General features: G+C 49.2%; 1 protein-coding gene across 5 annotated transcripts; it reads left to right on the top strand.

Moving 5' to 3' along the window:
• Window positions 1–11,600: 11,600 nt before the first annotated feature.
• On the top strand, window positions 11,601–16,617 carry DNAL4 (dynein axonemal light chain 4). 5 transcript variants are annotated; one of them, XM_068941863.1, is made up of 4 exons: window positions 11,601–12,013; window positions 13,286–13,506; window positions 14,370–14,453; window positions 15,522–16,617. In XM_068941863.1, exons 2-4 carry the CDS (start codon window positions 13,435–13,437, stop codon window positions 15,684–15,686), a joined length of 321 nt encoding a protein of 106 aa, XP_068797964.1. In that variant the 5' UTR covers window positions 11,601–12,013; window positions 13,286–13,434; the 3' UTR covers window positions 15,687–16,617. The 5 variants fall into 5 exon arrangements, with proteins under 5 accessions (XP_068797964.1, XP_068797970.1, XP_068797975.1 ...); XM_068941869.1 differs by having other exon boundaries at window positions 11,626–12,013; window positions 13,283–13,506; XM_068941874.1 differs by having other exon boundaries at window positions 12,007–12,429.
• The last annotated feature ends 2,891 nt before the right edge of the window (window positions 16,618–19,508 follow it).

Below are 19,508 nucleotides of genomic sequence, written 5' to 3' on the forward strand. Positions count from 1 at the left end.
TGAGTTTCCCCTTTCTCGGGAGCGAGCTGGGCTCTGGATTGGTTGTTGAAACACAGCAAGGTGCCCTTTCCAGGGATGCTCAGTGCTCTCCCTGCTGGGGGGGCTGCATGTCTGCCTGCCATGCCTGGAGGGAGGCTGTAGGCCCCCAGCTGCATAGCCAGCATTACAGAAACGTTGTGGGGGCCTAGATATTACTGCCCAGAGGGCCACCACTTGGACACCTCTCATCTACCTTGCCACAGAGCAGCATGGCACACAGACGGCTGCGGGAGCTTGGGGGAGAACCGGTCTGCAAGGGGAGGAACCCCAAACCCAACACTGGAGAGCAGAAATCAGAAGAAACTCTAGGTCAGAGCGTGATGTCAAGGAGCTCGTGTGGGCTATAAATCTCATTAAGCATTACTAATGAGCTACTGACCTACCTACATACAACCTGGTTTGCCCTAGGATGAGGGCTGCAGGCACAATTCTTGGAGCAGGCTATTCTAGAGCAGTCAGTGGCCAGGCCTGCATGAAGCTTTTCCCCCTCAGCAGGTTGTGTTTCTCCTAGCAAAGGCACAATCTCACCAATAATTGGATAAAGTAGAGCATAAAACTGGAGCACCTAGTTTTCCCTATGGCCTTCCCCTTGCAGGGCTTGTAGTGGGGACTCCTCTCTGTGCCAGCACTGTCCCCTGGCTCCCACTGCTCATTCTGGGGGAAATTTTAGACATTAAACAAACTCTGTGGCTGTCACCTTAAGCCCTTCAGCATATCTCCTCAAAGTTCTCTTTTTCAAGCAAAAAAATAAAAAATAAAATAAAATCTGAATATATCCTTTAGCAAAAGCATATGCCCAAGGACTTTACTGAGCTCGAGTCCGACTCCCACATCACTAACAGGAGTGGGTTCAACATGTAACCCCTGCTTGTGCACCTAAGTAATAGTGGAATAATCAGGACATCCACCTTTCGGAGGAGGAATTGTCCAAAACTACTGCTGAGATCTCAAACTGAAGCAGAGATAAACTAAGGGGGCACCAGTTTAAAAAACTCTATTAAGATGGCAGAAACTCCCCATGGGGGCCTTAGGGGCTGACGGCCAAGGCAGAAGACCTGCAGGAGGATAAACAGCAAGTGAAGGATGGAAACAGCCCGGCCACTGCTGTAGGGTGCCAGCAGCAAACATGTCTCCTCCTCACTCCAGAAATCCAGCCCACAGTGAAATCTGTGCAAAAATATCCTTGAAAGGGTTAAGAGAGAGAGATGGGGACCAGAGATGCTCAGGCAGGGATTTTAACTGTCCTGAGCCTCCCCTACAGACCAGGCTGGCACAATAGCTAACCCCCAGCCGCATCCCTGCACAGATCCGTCACTTTTGGGATGCAGAAAGGAAGCACTGGCTGGTTCCCCAGAAAACTGCAGCCCCTAGCATGGAGCTGAAATAGCAATTGGAGCTCAAATGATAAAAGGACGTACATGAGCGAGTGAAAACAGGAGCCTGGCAGCATGGCTTCTTTCTGCAGGGGGGAATCCTCTCTCCCCAGAGTTTTAGAGGCAGTTCAGCAAAACAGGGGATAGAGGAGGACTGACTGATATAATTTATGCAGACATTTTAAAAGCTTAAGGCAAACTCCTCCATATAAGGCTCTTAAGGAAACTAAGTCATTACGTGGAGATTAGAACTGGTTGAGAGACAGAAAAAATCAAGGGTAGGCATAAATATTTCATTTCCAACCTGGAATCGGTTGGCCCCAACCCTAATGCTCTGTGGGGAGCAGTGGCTGCTTGTTACTGATCTGCAGCGGAGCAGAAAAGAGAGAAGGTACAATTTTCTGGTTAGCTGGAGTCCTGCAAGAACTGAAAACCTGTAGCAGGGCTTCAAAGGCCAATTGCTTAGAGGAGATGATAGGAGACAACAAATCAAAGCTGTTGCTGCCTGGAATGAATAATTGTGAAGACTTACACAGATTACTGGCTTTTAAATTAAACAGAGCCACTTAGTAAAAGACCTGAATCTAATGGCATCTCACTGAAAAAACAATGCTCCATGCGCAGCAGAGGTAAAGAAAAACAAAGTCATTCTTAGGATGGTTAAGGAAGGAAATCTCAAAAATTGCACTGAGAATGTTTTGACGTTATGATACATGTGCTCACCTTGGATGCTGCGTTGTGTCCTGGATAGCCCTTCTCAAAACAAAAAAAGGAGGAGGAGGCAGGAGGAAAGGAAGGAGTCCCTAGAAGTCCTGAAAAGAGCAGAGGCAATGGCACTCTCATGAGAGGCAGACAGGACTGGCAGTTCAAAGGAGGGCTGACATAAGAGGCAATGGCAGAGGGAGAAAGATGGATGAATGTGCCAGAGAAAACTGCCCGAGTACTCCTTTATATCCTCCCATTAAGAGGATGTTCAAAGACAACACATTTTGATGGGATGAAAGGGACTGCTTTTTCCTACTAGTGCTTTGCTAATCTGTGAAACTCACTGCCACAGGGTTTACCACAGGCCAAGAGTTTAGCATGCCTCAAAAAAATAAATAATTAAAAAAAATCCAAAAAAGGGAGAGAGCGCAGTTAACAGATACAGCTGTCAGACTCAGCAGTTTGCACAGCAGTGTCTGGGCTCTGCTTGGACCTTTTGTGGACCTTGTTGGAAGTTGTGGAGGCTTTCTGGGGACCCCCAAGGAACTAGATGGTGGTTGCTGCTAGCAAGAAAGGAGAGCTAGGCAAAGACAACTACAGGAGGCCTTAACTTCTGCTGGGAAGCTCTAGCTAGGTGTAGCTGCTGCTAATGAGCTCTCTTGGTTGCCCCTGATCAGAGAGAGTTAGGGCCTTTGATACAGGTGGCCCTTGATTGGGTGGGTAGGGGAGGTCAAGCACCCTGTGAGTCACTGCTAGGCAGAGGCCTATATATAAGAGCCAGGCCTTGCACACAGCTGTGTAGCATCCGAGAAGATGAGCGGGAGATTGACAGGGTATTCTCAGAGACTGTGCAGTTCCAGGAGTCCCTGCCCCGCACTGCAGCGGAGTTGCCGGAGGGCTCTGTACCCTGTGTAACGGTACATCATAACGCTATTGAAGAGGGCTGGAAGCTGGTGACCTCTCCTAGAAGGAGAAAGGCTCTTGCTCCTCCTGAAAACTTGCCTTTGAGGAACAGGTTTTATGCCCTCCAGGCTGAGGAGGAGCTGGGCATGGCTCCAAGGGAAGCAACTGGCCTGTCAGACCCTGTGCCGTGCAGGAACACCCGGAAGAAGCAGCGAGTGATTGTTGCGGGTGGCTCCCTGCTGCAGGGACAGAGGCACCTATCTGCCGACCTGACCTCTTGTCCAGAGAGGTTTGCTGCCTGCCAGGGGCTCGAATAAGAGAGGTCATGGAAAGACTGCCGAGGCTTGTCCATGCATCAGACTACTACCCTCTGCTGCTCTTCCATGTGGGCACTAATAACACCAAGGGCAAATTGGATACCATCAAACAGGATTTCAGAGCTCTGGGGATGGTGGGCAAGGGTCTGGGGAGCCCAGTCACCTTCTCCTCTTTCTGTCCTTCCCTGTGTGAGGGGGTATTGAGGAGAAAATGGATTTTCCAAATTAACAACTGGCTGCTCTACTGGTGTTGGCAACAGGGTTTTGGTTTCTATGACCATGGAACTCTGTCTGAAGATCAACAGCTGATGGGGAGCGATGGGATCTACCTCACTAAGTGGGGCACGAGCATCTTTGCCAACAGGTTGGCCAGCCTGGTAAGGAGGGCTTTAAACTAGGATAGATGGAGGAAGAGGAATGGTATAGTGACATGGTAGTCAGTAAAACACTGCTCAAGTCAGGATGCCTCCAGCAGGCGCATGCAGCCAGGGGAGTCAGCATGGGACGTGGCTATGGAGGATCCTCTTGCACCTCTCCTGGGAAGCCTGCATGCTCATTTGGCTCTCTGAAATGCCTGTACACCAATGCACATAGCATGGGAAATAAGCAGGAAGAATTAGAGATCTGTGTGCAGTCGCAAGGCCATGATCTCATTGCAGTTAGAGACATGATGGGATAGTTCACATGACTGGAATGCTGTCATGGATGGCTATGTGCTTTTTAGGAAAGACAGGCCAGGAAGGCGAGGTGGTGGAGTTGCTCTTTATGTGAGAGAGCAACTAGAATGTATGGAGCTCTGCCCAGGGGCGGATCAGAACTTATGGGTAAGGATTAAAGGGTGGGCCAACATGGGTGACACAGTGGTGGGGGTTTACTACAGGCCACCTGATCAGGAAGAGGAAGTGGGTGAGGCCTTCTACAGACAGCTGGAAGTAGCTTCATGATCACAGGCCCTGGTTCTCATGGGAGACTTCAAGCACCCTGACAGCTGCTGGGAAGAGAGCACAGCTAGACACAAACAGTCAAAGAGGTTCCTGCAAAGCATTGATGATGATTTCTTGACCCAGGTGGCCAACAAGGAGAGGTGCAATGCTAGACCTTGTCCTAACAAACAAAGGAGGTCTGGTTGGAGATGAGAAGGTTGGGGGCAGCCTTGGCTGCAGTGACCATGAGATGGTGGAGTTCAGGATCCTATGAGAAGGGAGCAGGGCAATAAGTAAGATGGCAACCCTGGACTTCAGGAGAGCAAGCTTAGGCCTCTTCAGGGACCTACTTAGGGGAATCTCATGGGGTAGGGCCCTAGCAGGAAGAGGGGTCCAAGAAAGCTGGTTCATATTCAAGCATCACCTCCTCCAGGCTCAAGAGCAGTGCATCCTTCTGAGTAAGAAGTCAAGCAAAGCGGGCAGGAGACCTGCATGGATGAGCAAGGAACTCCTGGCAAAACTCCAACACAAGAAGGAAGTCCACAGAATGTGGAAAAGGGGACAGGCCACTTGGGAGGAACATAGGGATATTGTCAGAGTGTGCAGGGATGCGACAAGGAAGGCTAAGGCCCATTTAGAATTAAATCTGGCAAGGGATGTCAAGGACAACAAGAAGGGCTGCTTCGAATACATCAGTAGCAAAAGGAAGACTAGGGAAAATGTGGGCCTGCTGCTGAATGGGGCGGGTGCCCTGGTGACGAAGGATACAGAAAAGGCAGAGTTACTGAATGCCTTCTTTGCTTCAGTCTTTACTGCTAAGGCCAGCCCTCAGGACTCCCAGACCTTGGAGACAAGAGAGGAAGGCTGGAGAAAGGAAGACCCTCCCTTGGTTGAGGAGGATCAGGTTAGAGATCTTTTGTCCAAACTTGACATCCACAAATCCATGGGCCCTGATGGGATGCACCCATGAGTGCTGAGAGAGCTGGTGGATGTTATCACTAGGCCACTCTCCATCCTCTTTGAAAGGTCCTGGAGAACAGGAGAGGTGCCTGAGGACTGGAAGAAAGCCAATGTCACTCCAGCCTCCCAAAAGGGCAAGGAGGAGGAGCCAGGAAACTCCAGGCCTGTCAGCCTCCCCTCCATCCCTGGAAAGGTGATAGAACAGCTCCTCCTGGAGGCCATCTCTAAGCATGTGGAGGACAAGAAGGTGATCAGGAGTAGTCAGCATGGATTCACAAATGGAAATCATGCTTGACTAAACTGATAGCCTTCTCTGATGGAATGACTGGCTGGTTAGATGAGGGCAAAGCAGTGGATGTTGTCTCCCTGGACTTCAGCAAGGCTTCTGACACTGTCTCCCATCTCATCCTCATAGGGAAACTCAGGAAGTGTGGGTTAGATGAGTGGCCAGTGAGAACTGGCTAGATGGCAGAGCTCAGAGGGTTGTGGTCAGTGGTGCGGAGTCTAGTTGGAGGCTTGTAGCTAGTGATGTCCCCCAGGGGTCAGTCCTGGGTCCAGTCTTGTTCAATGTATTCATCAATCACCTGGAGGAAGGGACAGAGTGCACCCTCAGCAAGTTGGCTGATGATACGAAACTGGGGGGAGTGGCTGGCACACCAGAAGGCTGTGCTGCCATTCAGAGGGACCTGGACAGGCTGGAGAGTTGGGCAGAGAAGAACCTCATGAAGTTCAACAAAGGCAAGTGCAGGGTCCTGCACCTGGGGAGGAATAATCCCATGCACCAGTACAGGCTGGGGGTTGACCTGCTGGAAAGCAGCTCTGCTGAGAAGGACCTGGGAGTGCTGGTGGACAACAAATTAAGCACGAGCCACCAACGTGCCCTTGTGGCCAGGAGGGCCAATGGTATCCTGGGGGCCATTACCAAGAGTGTTGCCAGCAGGTCGAGGGAGGTGATCCTCCACCTCTACTCAGCCCTGGTGAGGCCACGTCTGGAGTACTCTGTCCAGTTCTGGGCTCCCCAGTACAAGAGAGACACGGCACTCCTGGAGAGAATGCAGCGGAGGGCTACAAAGATGATGAGGGGACTGGAGCGTCTCTCCTCTGAAGAAAGGCTGAGAGAGCTGGGCCTGTGTAGCCTGGAGAAGAGAAGACTGAGAGGGGATCTCATCAGGGTGTACAAGTATCTGAAGGGGGGGGGGGGGTGTCAAGAGGATGGGGCCAGACTCTTCTCCATGGAGCCCAGTGACAGGACAAGAGACAACGGGCACAAATGAACCACAGGAAGTTCCGTCTGAACATGAGGAAAAACTTCTTCACTGTGAGGGTGACAGAGCATTGGAATAGGTTGTCCAGAGAGGTAGTGGAGTCTCCTTCGCTGGAGATATTCAAAACCCAACTGGATGGGATCCTGGGCAATATGCTCTAGAGGACCCTGCTTGAGCAGGCAGGTTGGACTAGATGATCTCCCAAGGTCCCTTCCAACCTTGGCCATTCTGTCATTCAGCATACACCAGTTCAGACCCAACTGAAAATATTCACAGCAGAGGGCTTAAACAATTAATTAGCAGGTTGAGAAGAAATCACTGCCATTTCCAAAGCCTTCCAGCCCTGCCTGGCTTTATGGAGGGCACAGTCAGCACTGCAGTCTCTGCCTCCCTGGGGACACTGGCTTCTGAGTGAGGCAGCTTGGATTCCCCCATCAGGGTGTGCTTTGGGGAGCTCCTGCAGCTCTGGGGCTGGGATGCTCCCCTACATTGGCTGCCTCAAACTTCAGGCTTGTCAGTTACAGCTCTCTATGCCATATCAAACCAGTGTCCCCTTAAACCAGGTCAAATCAGCCTGTGCTTACTCCTCAGGAGATGACCCGCCAAAAGCCCTGTTACCTGCACTGCCCTAGCAATGGGGAGCTGCCTTAATTGCCTCCCTGCATTTCTCCATCCTGCCAGAGCCAGGAAGCCTCATTAAGACTCGTGCAGCATTCAAACAAGGAACATGCCATGCTTCCAAAGCATCTGCCAACAGAAACACCCCCTACTCACTGATTCTATTATTGCAGTAATGGAAGTAGCTGTTACTAGTAGTAATTGATAATGTGGGATACACTTGGGCTCTGCAGTGCTTTGCCCATCACAGGATAACGCCCCCCTCTCCCAGCAGAAGAGGGGATCCAGCCATCACAAAGTAGTTTGCTGTTTCCTCTGAAGCAGTTGAGAACTGAGTCAAGGGCCAGACTACTTTCTATCTGTTCCCATACATCAGGGACACTGATCCACATCAGCACCTCACCTGCCTTCCCTGAGCTAAGAGCAATGTGGCCAGACTCCAATCCTAGGGAAACACGGCTTTGACATCACTATGGGCCTCTTGAGAGCTCCTCCAGCAAGCCAAGACCGTCTTGCCTCCCAGGACAGGCTGCAGAGCAGGCCTCAACACACACCAAGTTCCTCACCTGGGTCCTTTGATAGTGCCCAAGGTCACGTACTACAAAGGCTTTCACGCAGAGCAGCATCCAGCCCTTGGGCTACAGCTGACATGCAGGACAGTTTTATCCAATTTTTTCCATCCTGCTGCTTCATCTCAGAGGGTAGATGAGCTGCAGGGCAGCTGAATGCCCTACAAGCTGAGCACCACCAGGGCCTGTCACCACAGGGAGGGTGACAGGGTCCCAAAACTGACAGAGGAACCTGGGTCAGCCTAATTTGAGATGCAGTGGGGAAGGCCACGTACAGGAAAAGAGAGAATTTGAGGATCCCCTCCACCTGAAGAAGAGTCAATCAGTAGTGTACTCTTCTATGGCCAGGGATGGAGACCATCTCAAAGCAGGCAAAAGTACAAGCCCTGTGCCCACTTTCTCCTTTGGCTGGTTTTGGGGTCTTTCTGTTGGCACTGGCAAAAAGCAAAGACTAACAGTCGATTGGCATTATTAAAAAAAAGAAAAACTTTTACATATGTGTATATATTTTAAAATCTCATAATGAGCAGTTACATTTCCATTTCTCAGCTAAGGAGTACGCTAGCCACCACAAAACAGTGATGTGCGTTAAACAATACTTATTTAATGTATTTCATTGTAATTGGCAAAGGGCTAAGAGAGTTTCAATTTGTCTTTAGTGGCAAATAAGAAAGAAATAGTTACAGATCCAGAGGTGTGAATTCAACCCTTGGTCTCAACCTGTGCTAAAGAACCACCTTTATTTACAGATGTCTGGCCATTCAATATGGGAAGTAAAGAATGACCAATTTGAAGATATCCATAGATCTCCCTCTTGTACTAGTATCTAGAGAACTGGTATGCGTTAGCCCAATAAAGCTGTGACAGGCCTTTGATTTTGGAAAGAGGCAGCCAACAGAAGAAGCCCTACACTCACTGGCTCAGAAAAGCAGCTTCCCACATTTTGCCACACCACAGCAGACGAGAACAAGCCAACTTGATGCTCTCCTTCTTCAGGGGACATCTCTACTTTGCAGTTCCATTATTATCATCCATTACAAACAAAATATATGGAGTTCCTAACTTCGGACCCTCTGGTATTTTGGTTTGGCCATATTTTTTTTTCTTATCTTTAACCAAGAAGCTGCTGATTAATAATTCTTGCAAATAGTCTCAGCATATCCCTAGAGATACATTCCCTGTGGACACATCGATCAGAACTAAAGTACATTTAATTGAACTCAAAGTCAAATGCGCATGCGTGCTCATTCAAGCACATACACAAACAAACACATATGCGCATGAAAACACCATTTCTCTCCGACTTGCTGCTTAGTAGCAGAAGTGGGTGAACTACATAAAGATTAAAGCATTAAAAAAAAAAGAGAGAGAATATGATGCTTGAAAGCACTGTATCCCTGGAGAGATTAGAGTAGCTGCCTAGAGATAAAAGTAATGATGGAAAGATCTTCTTCCTCCCGGAGAATCTTTTCCTAATTATCTCCCTGAAAGAAAGAAAGAAAAAAAAATCTCCCAGCCTTCATCTGTCTCCTGACAATTTTAGTGTTACATCTGCCTCATTCTGAGAGGCCAATGATTGTAGAAAAGGAGAAGGAATCAGCACAGACTACACAAGGGAGTGCAGTTGTAAAAGAATAAGAGGGACAGAAGGCAGCACTTGATTTCTGTCACTGGCAGTTGAGAAGGGAAACGAAAAGTGATCACTGCAGCATTGTCTTTCGGAGCCTACAGACAGCTCCAGTGCTTCCACGGCTGCTTTGTCAGGAAAATAACCTTCACAGGCCCTAGTAAGATTCACTGCCACCTCCTACTACAGAGGTAATGTCTTCCCTACAGCTACACAGCAAAAGATGCAGTGGTGAGCTTGAATATTATGGTGAGGAAAGAAGACTTCCTCATATGCTAGCAGGGGTAAGAAGAACGTCCAGCTCCTTTATCCTCCACTTTTTTCCTCCCCAGAAAGGAAGTGCTTCTTTTTTAGTAGACACACAGCAAAGAAGACCATATGAAAGATCAGGCCCACGAGCCAACCTGCAGGACAAGAATATACCCTCATGGAAACCCAGGCATTATGCTCAACGTTTGGAGGTTTGTATAAGTTTTTCCCCTTGGTATTATCCTGGAGCTTGCTGCTTCTTCACCTGCATTTTCAGAATAATACAAACCTAGACCCCCCAGAAACAGCTTAAGCTCTAGTTTAGAAGCAACTAGTGTTTGGCTAGCAGGATGCAGAGATGCATCATTGCAGAGAGAACAAGGATTTCCTAGACAGCTTAGAGTCATGGAAACCCTCAAAGCAAGCAGAGAGTACAAATGTAAAGACCATGTGGAGAGAGGCATGTAGGCACAGGCTTAGTGTTATAGCAGCTACTTCCAAAACCATGACCCATTCTCACCCTCTGAGAGCTCTGCGTTATTGTCTCCTTTTTTTCCAGCTGCATCAACATGAATATATGAACCGTTGCCTCTCCCATTTAATTTACAATAAATACACACAAAAACCTGCACTTCCCCAAACTACACCGATACTTATTCTCGCTTTTTAGAGCGACAGCTAAAACCACTCAAAAATCATTTTAAATCAGAAAAAATATTATGCCCCCAGGTATAAAGTGGTTCAGGTACTGGTGCGGCTCAGAGCTCGTCCTTTGCAGCCCGCCTAGCCAGAAAGCGCATCTGAACTCTTTAGATTAAAAATGCTGGTCATGAAAATCTCCTTGAAACCCATTTTTCAAGCCTAAGACAAGGGCGAAATGATCCTTCTTTACTGTAGGAGACAACATTCTCTCCTAGCAGCTCCTAATCCTGCTCAGGAAGTGTCACACAGTGAGGGACTTGTCTACACAGAGAATTTATGAAAGAACTGAGGTCAGAAAGCAAAGTACCAGATCAAATCTCTACATCAGCACTGACATTAACAGCTATTCTGGACTAGCCTCTGCAGAATAATTTATGCTGCAGTCACTATTCTGATCAATCTCCTCATACAGACAAGTCTTAAGTGGATGTAAATGGGCTTAAATTAAATAAGAACAAGCGTCTTATTTCAGGATAATAATGTTCACACATGAGTAATTTAGGAATAGCTATTGCATTTATAGTCACACTGTACCTTAGCCATATTAATTTTCCATTACAGTCAACTCTCCAAAGACCAGCAGAGCTATATTTTGTGCCATTGTGACACCCCGCTCAAGATCTTCACTAAGGGGGGGGGGGGTCCCCTCCAGTTCGGGTTCTCAAGGCCCTTCAAGTTCGTTGCCCACGCCCACCTTTGTGCCTCATCTCATCCGGCTGAAAGCCAATCCTTGATCTCTCTTGTTTGTATCTATCTTATTCTTGCTATAAGTCCTTTCTCAAGTGCCACTTTTTTGGTGGTTCATAAGCAGTGGCCTGATGCATGTCAAATTAAAACAAAGAAAAAAAACAGTGAGTGACCTTCAAGCCCGTGCTCAGCAGAGCAATCAAATGATGTGTGGTTGTCAACCTACAAGCAATGTTATCAGGTTCTCCAAAGTGAAGTCACTGCTGTTGAACGCTTCTTCCTGAATATTCCGTTTTCCCCTTTTAAGCGAGCAAGAAAGACGAAAAAGCAAACATCACTCACAAAATACCTCAGCGTGACTAAAAACACCATGAAAGGGCTTCACAACCGCCCTGCTTTGCTTGAAAAGCGCTCCCATGAGCTGTCAGCAGGAAGGCGCTTCAGCATAACCGTCCCCAAAGCAGCGGCCTCGTTAGGAGCAGAGAGCAGGCCGCAGCCGCCGAAACGCAGCCGCCACCCAGCCTGCAGCTGCCCCACACCAACAAAATGGCGGCTGGGCCTAGCCCATCCCATGGACAGCGAGGCTCCTGCCGCCCCCTGGACCGCGGGGGCCGGCCAGGGCTCCGCACCCGGTTTGGGGGGGGGGGGGAAGGTGGGTGTCTCGGCCCTGATTGGGCCCGGGCGCCCGACACCACCGCAGCGGAAAGGGGCGGCCGCCATCTTTCAGGGGTGGTGGTAGCGGGGAGGGCAGCGCTGCCCCGGCCCCGAGCTGCCGGGAAGGCGCTGCGCGGGGGGCAGCGCGGCCCCGGTCCCGTTTTTGCCCCGCAAGGCACCGAGGGGAGCAGCGGGACCCCCTCTCCTCCCCTCCCCTCCCCACGCTACCCCCGCGGGCAGGCCCGCCGAGGACGCCCCCACCACCTCAAAGCCCCCTCCGTCACCCGGCAACGCGAGTCACCAATAACGTGCGCCGGGCTCCTCGCTCCCAGCCAATGGGAGACGGGGAGGCGGGACTTCCGGCGCTGGTTGCTACGACAACCACGGTTCTTTCCTTAGCAACCGCGGCGGCGCCGCAGCAGGTGAGGCCGGCTCCTTCCCTGCCGCCCCTCCTCGCCCTCCCGGGGCTGCGCTCCCCCTTCCGCCGCTCCGGTTACCGACTCCCCCCCCCCCGCTGTGATCTTCAGGCTTCCGCGGGCTGAGGGTGGCGGGCTAGGCTGGGCCGCGCCGGGGGAGGGGTCTCCTGCGCATGCGCGCGGCCCGCCCTGTCCCTGTCTCTCTCTCCCTCTCTCCCTCTCTCTCTCTCTCTCTCTCTCCCTCCTTCTCTCTCTTTCCCCTCCACTTCCGCTCTCCGTGGGGCCCCTCGGTGGCCCGCGGGGGGCTTTGATGCCTGCGGCGGGTCTGGCTGCAACCCCTCCCCCCCGCAATGTCCTTCCACCGCTGAAATGGCCCGTCGGCGGTTCCCCCCGGGCCCGCGGGGCAGCTCCAGGCGACCTGCGTAGGTCTGGGGCCCCGGGGGAGAAGTCAGGCGTGAAAGCGGCTGCCGGGGCTTGTCCTGCTGCGGCCGGCTGTGCCAGGCTGCTCTGCCCCCCTGCGGTTCGGGGTCGGTGGTCGGGGCTAGTTAGAGCATGTTTCTTCTATTCTTCCTTTAATGTATGGTCGCTCTTGCCCTCTCTGAATAGGAGAGGAAGGTACTTTTTTTTTTTTCTGGATGAGAGAACCAGACAGAAGGCCGCGGTGAAATGTTATGAATTTGCCAGTCAGACAGTGCTGGGACTCTGCATTGCCCAGGTAGAGGCTAGCTGGCAAACAGGCCTGGAGCAGTCCAGCATTATCTGATGTGGTCCTCCCCAGCTGACAAATGCTGGGAAGTGCCCTAAAACGGAGCGAGACGTTGCTGTTCAACAGTGATGTGCTGATGTGTACACTAATCGTATTCCTAAAATACACTTACCCTTTGTCAAACACACTTTGAAACTCTTGCAGACAGTAGTGTGTCCTGGGAAAATCCTTTTGGAATTAGATGATAGAGATAATGGTTGACATACTGTTCTCTCATCGCTTGTGGGAAGCAGCATCCTGACTTGGCCCTTGCCTCGTGCTGGATTGGTACTTCTGGGAAGCGCTGTGTTCTTGGAGTCTCATTTATGGAAAATGATACATTTTTAAAACTTGACCGCATTAATATTCTGTAAGATAGCTCGCTAAGTGCATGGTGTGTGAAAAAGATACTGAGAAACAGTAATTAACTGAGATGGTAGGGACAATATTCTCATAATAATGTTATTGGCCTTTCATTGTCATTCAAAGCTTACTTTCTCTTTCATGACTTGTTTTTCTTTTTTTTTAAGCAGTGTCCTCTGGGCCAAGAAGTTTCTGCTCCTCTTGAAGCTGTACTGCCTGTGTCCTCAGAGTTCTGTGTCTCTTCACTGCCTGCAGCGCAGCACCTTGCTGGGCCCCCGGCAGGCCTTCCACCCCTTCCCGGGGTCACTGTGGAAGGACCATGGCAGACACCGGGGAGGGGAAGAAGGAGGAAGCTGATTATAAAAGGCTTCACAGCTTTCCACTGATTAGGGTAAGAGGAGGGATGGGTTGCATGTTTACCACTGTTAAAATACACATATGAAATTCTGTTTCATTCCTGCCAACCTCCCAAACTACAGTGTCTCCCACTGCCAAGCTGCTGTGAGAATGCAAGCATGTACTGATAGTCATGTGTAGGGTTCCCAGTCATCACACCACTTTTTCCCTGTCCTTGACTTCTGGCAAGCAAATTTATTAGCACTATTGTTCCTTCTGTCAGCCAGAGGAAGCCCGGGGCAAAGTAGCTTTTCTGTGATCCATCTCCTTCTGGACTGAACGTGCTGCCTTTGGAGCCCTCCTTTGTGTTCAGGATACTACATGCAGCTTGTTTTTTTTAGAGGAGCTAGAGGAAAAGATTTTGTTAGCCCATCAGATAGCAGAAGAGGAGGAGAAGGCTATGTAATTTAGACTTCTTTGTTATGCTTATAGCAATAATTAAGGACTATGGTTGGAGTAGTATTAACATTCATTCCCTTCATCTTATAACAGAAAAACTAACAAATGTGTTTATCTCTTCCTTTAAGCTGCGCTTACTTAATGCTAGTCTTGGTGTTAGGTAGAGAACAGTTCAGCTGGGACAAAGGAAAGGATGGATAAATTGTGAGGTAATAAGCCTTTTTCATGTTTACTACTCTCTCTGAAACAGTGGAGATGCTTGGTGTACTGACAAGCTCGTGTCACTAGCGATGCTCTCCCCTCTGAAGCTGACGTTAGAAGTCACGTGGGCTAGTTTCCTTTTGCTCACGCCCCATAGTACCCAGCTATAGCATGGGTGATGTAAGGGCTACCTACTGTTCTGTGTTGCGTCTGGTTTTTATTTTGGCTTAGCTCCTTCTGCTTGTTTGCTCTTTCCAGCACACGGACATGCCAGAGGAGATGCGTGTGGAAGCCATGGAGCTGTGTGTCACGGCCTGTGAGAAATATGCCACCAACAATGAGGTACTAGCCAAATCCCAATTCAGCTGGCCTTCAGACACTGCGGCACCAGCTTGGGGAATCTTCAGGAGCAGAGCTAGGGTGTAGGGCGTGATGGAGTCAGACACTGTCCTCCTATTACTCTGTGCACTGAGCAGGGCAGAAGACAAAGACAGCTTGGCTGGAGTCTCACGTTTGGTTCCCTTTGTCAGCAAGGTCTGTAATAGCATGTTGCTTTAGCGCAGGGAATGGAGGTTAGTCACTTAACAATGTTCTCTCACAAACCTCACCTTCTTCCTGATCCTGCCTGACTTATGACATGCTTCTATGGTTTTTAAAATGCCCTCTGTCCTGAGGGCTTGGTGCAGAACTGTGTGAAGAAGGGCCCTTCCCAAAGCATGGGTCTGTTCTTCAGGATTCAGCAGGGCAGAAGTTAATGGCATTTTGAAAGATTACCTGTAAATGTGAGAACTGAAGATAAAGGAACACACGCCTTGCTCCTTGGGCAAGGCACAGCCTGCTTGTTGCCAGAGGAGCTCTGTGCTGGAACAAGACAAAGCTATAAAGCTTTGCTTTATTCCTCTGTCCCATCCTGGCTGAGACACCATATGTTGCTGCAAATATCTTCCTCTTTCATTTTCTAGCTCACGCAGGGTGTGATTTGGGAGAAGCAGCCCCTTTAAAAGCCGGCCTAGTTTCAGTGTTTTGGTAACTAGCTGAAAAAAAACATGAACTCCTGTAAAAATAGCTGCAGCTTAGTGACCTGAATCTCCTCTCATACTTGCTGCACCCAGCATAACTCCATCACCATCGAAGAGTGAACTCTTGCTTCAGACTGGTGTGAATGAGAAGTGATTACTAGATCTAGATCTTTAATTTCTCTTGCTTGCTGTGTTGGAGGCTGCTGAAAACACAATAACTTGTTTAACCCTTCAGCGTAGCTCTAGGGAGCTTCCAGTTCCTGCAGTGCTGCTGCCATACCTATTGCCTATGGCTTGAGTAGCCCATTAAAGGGAGAAGAGTTGGGGGATTTTTACATAAAAGCTCACTGCTTGCTCTGCCTCATCCTATACTCTCCTTATTATTCTTCAGAGTGCTGCCAAGATGATCAAAGAGATGATGGACAAGAAATTTGGGTCCTCCTGGCATGTGGTGATTGGGGAAGGTTTTGGCTTTGAGATCACTCACGAGGTGAAGAATCTGCTATACATGTTCTTTGGTGGCAGCCTGGCTGTATGTGTCTGGAAGTGCTCATGACATCTGGCTGGGTCCCAGACTCACTGCATACAAGAGATTCTTCTTTCTCGTCACAGGTTTTGTACAGTCTGGAGGTGGGGCTTTATTTTTAATAGTAAAACTTAGAGATTTTTTTCATACTGACATATCAGTCCCATGGGATACATATCGTGTGTGTATGCGTATGTGCTAAGCTATCCTGTCCTTGTCCAGGGAATATCTCATCTGGTTGTGGCTCTTCCCTTGGTAGTTGAGTCTAAGCACGAAGGAGGTGGTGAATAGGTAACTCATGAGACACTACAAAGCCATTCAGCAGCACTAGGAGGGGGAGGCGAAAGAGAAAAGGTGCTATCTAGCCCTGTGTTTTTCCTCCCACTTGTTCTACGTTGTTTTCTCTGCCTTCCCCACTACTGCATGGTATGGCTCTGACCGATGTCTCTCTCTCCTCTGAATGGCAATGTTAACAGCATTTTCTTCCTCCTAAGATAACCGTAGAAAACTGGTTGTGTCAAGGATCTCCCTTTGGGTTGTCCATGGAGGTGTTAGTTACAGGGAAGCAGACTTAGTGTACCCCTCCCTGCTTGCTTTGGGAAGGTGCGACAGCTGAGCTGCCTGGGTGTAGGAGGTTGCTATGCAAACTACCCCCTCTTTTCTCACCCACTGCACGCTCAGATAACATTAAAACACAGGCAGTCGATGATGTATGGGGAGTGGGTGAGAACTCTTCACAAGGCTTGAATGCCTCTCTGTCAGTTTTTGGGGGTGTCATGTGAGATATCACTTGGTCATCAGAGACTTCGTGTCTTTTTCGACTTGTGTTCTTTCAGCCTGTTTCGTTTTTTAAAGCTGTCAGTGCTGGAGGATGGGATGAACGTAATTGTATTTTACGTGTATGGCTTATTTATATAAATCTGGGGAACTGTGTTTTTACAATAAAAAATAGTAAAATGTCCTTTTTTGTGTTTGTCATATTCTAAAATGAAACGAGGTGGGGGACACAGAGGAAAAGAAAAGGTAATTCATTCAAGAAACATTGGAATAAGTAAGCACTGGCTGTTGCTCAGGCGAAGGCTGGCGACAAGCTCTCACCCCACATGCTGCTTCCTGGGCAACTCCTGGATACAAGAGAAGTACTTTCATCCTCCCTGTGCAGTTCATTTCACCTGCGCAAGCCATGATGCTTAGGACGTTTGCCAGGTCAATGGTGCTGCTGACCAAAGTCCTCTGTCCACACATCCGTCTGAGTAGTGGCAAGGGAGGGTACCTGTGTGCTCTGCCCAGCCAGTGTGCCTCATCTGCCCTTTGGGGTCTGGCATTTGTAGCTTCGATTTTCAGACTTTCTTCTGCCACCAAGCAGTACCATTGGCAGTTCCTGTTTTATGGGAGGCCCCACGCTTGTCCACAGTTCAGTTCCTGTGGACCACTTCTATATTACTGCCTGCAGTGGATCAGACTGGTAGAGGGGATAACGATTCTTTTTGTTCCTTCTCCTAAGCTCAGTGTGATGCTAGAGATATTCTTTCTTCATTCTTTGGAAAGCAGTCAGCATGTCTGGAAGCCATGGAATTGAATAATATGAAGATGACTAGAAATGATTTCAAATTTGGACCATCTGTGCTGGCTGGGCCCTGTGTCCTCTCACATAATTCCTTACTGATCACGTAGGAAGGGACTTGCAAGGTAGGGAGGAGACACTAACTGGAATCATAATGTATCTGGAACCAGGATATCTGCCCTGTGCAATGGACCATGGTGCCAGTATTGTCGTGTGGTGTAGAGGAGGGCAAATTCTGAGAGCTCTCTTTTTTTTCCTGTAACCCTTGATGATTGCTTTGTTGTCTCACTCCAACTGGCTGCCTTTAAAATGAAGGTAGCACTGTTGACTAGCACTTGCTGCAGTTGGCAGGGGGAGAAACTGGTTTTCTGTTCTAAGACTTTCCTCTATGTTTTATGCTCCTAGGTCCAGAGTGCAAGGTAAAGCCAGTGTCTTTGAAATGCTCTGCACTGGAGCATGATGATGATCTTCAGCAATTCCATAGCCTCTTTAATCACACTTCTTTCACGCTAATGAATAATTAACTGCTGTGTGCATATGCAAAGGCATGCTGGTCACAGGCATCTCTGCAGGGTCATGCTGACCTGCAGGTGATATAGGGAGAGCGAGCTGCTTACCTCAACATGCAATCTTTTGGCCCCACTGCCAGCCTGTTATCTGTTTGGCTGCCAGCTGAGCAAAACTAATGTCTCTGTGACCTGCATCTGCATTGGGCAAATGTTGGCTGGCTCTCAGCTTTCTCGAAGTATGCGCATGCAAACAAACTGAGGTGAGCTAGGTGTGAATTTGCAGCAAGTCAGCTGTTCCACCGTGACTCCTCAAAGGTAAGCGTAAGGTGGTTCATAGAAGTGTGACAAGCTATTTCTATTTCCAAGGGCAATAGCTTTCACACAAGAGGTCACCACAGAAGAACCAACCCATCTTAGCTGGTTCATATGCCTGTCCTGTCCTGTCCTGTCATTTGTGCTGTATGGCAAACGTATAAACCTCAGCTTCCCAAAATTCACTATGTAAGTCAGGGCCCCTGCTGTCAAGCAAGTATTCAGTAAGGTCAGTGTTACTGCCCTTTGCAAGTTGAGTCATGCTGTGCTGCCCCTACATATTAAAGTGACTGTCACCCTCCTTTCATTGTGGAAGGGGTAAACTTCAAGGCATGTCTGCAATTCACAGTGAAATACAGTACACAGATCAGAGACGGTCTCTTGTCTTGCCATGTTTTCCGGCAAGCATCCCCTCTGCAGCTAATGCTTTGGGGCCTGTGGTGCCTTTTTGCTTTTGTCTGTGAAACAGTCAAAAGTGCAGTCTTTTCCACAGCTTGCTAGTTTTTACCTTACGTATTTTCAGCAAAAAGCTAGGGGAGCTGGCAACAGGTGTCTTTTTATTTTTTTCTTCTTATTATATTATATTATATTATTTTTTGCCACCTGCGTATTGCTGCTGTTACTCATCAAAGCACCAGCCTGAGTCAGATGCGGAAAAGGAGATGGAAATCTTAGGGTGGTGCATTGGTGCCAGCCAGAATGACCCTTCCTTTCCGTCCATCCCAGAAAACTGCAGTACTGGGGGACCAGCTCAGAGGGCTGTGCTTCGTGATGCCTTACCCCCCTGCTGAGGGGCGGATGGGCAGCATCATTATCAGATGTTGGACTGTGTGGCAGGGAGTCGTGATTCTGTGCCAGCAATGGAAGTGTCCCCGGAAGTACAGCTCCTCCTCCATCCCAAGAGTGACTCAGACCTGCCATGAAAGGGGAGAAGGAGCTAGAAAGATGGAGGAAGTGGGGGGAGATGGGAAGAAAGAGGTGACAATTCAACCGCTTCTCTGCGATGATGTCATGGCAACAAGGTACATTGCCATGCTGTCAGACAGTCAGGGCTGGCTTTGAAGCTCTCTGTCTCCTTCCTGTCGCTGTAGGCCCGCACCTGACTCGCTGAAAAATCTTATGGTTAATTTTTAATGCTGGCATTGAAGTGGTAAGGGTGGCGAGTGCCCCACCTATTCCCTCTTCCTCTGCTTTCCAGCGTGATGCTAAATCAGTGCTGGGGCAAGGATTATGAAACTGCTTAGATGGGAATCCTGGTCAGAAGGGTGGCTTCAACCCATGCGGTGGAGATAAGACTGGGGGGTTCTCTGGGGTGGACTTCCCAAGCACACAGTAGCCCTGGGGCAAGGAGGGAGGCCATCTCCCCTCACAGGCCTGTCCTGGTCAGGCTTTAGGATATGGGAGAGAGGTTTCTCTCCCCGCTTTCTCCCAAGCCCGCTTTGGAGCCAGTTCTGGGGTGCTGGAAAG

The sequence above is a fragment of the Struthio camelus genome, chromosome 1 (assembly GCF_040807025.1).
Source record: "Struthio camelus isolate bStrCam1 chromosome 1, bStrCam1.hap1, whole genome shotgun sequence".
NCBI classification, from domain to species: domain Eukaryota; kingdom Metazoa; phylum Chordata; class Aves; order Struthioniformes; family Struthionidae; genus Struthio; species Struthio camelus.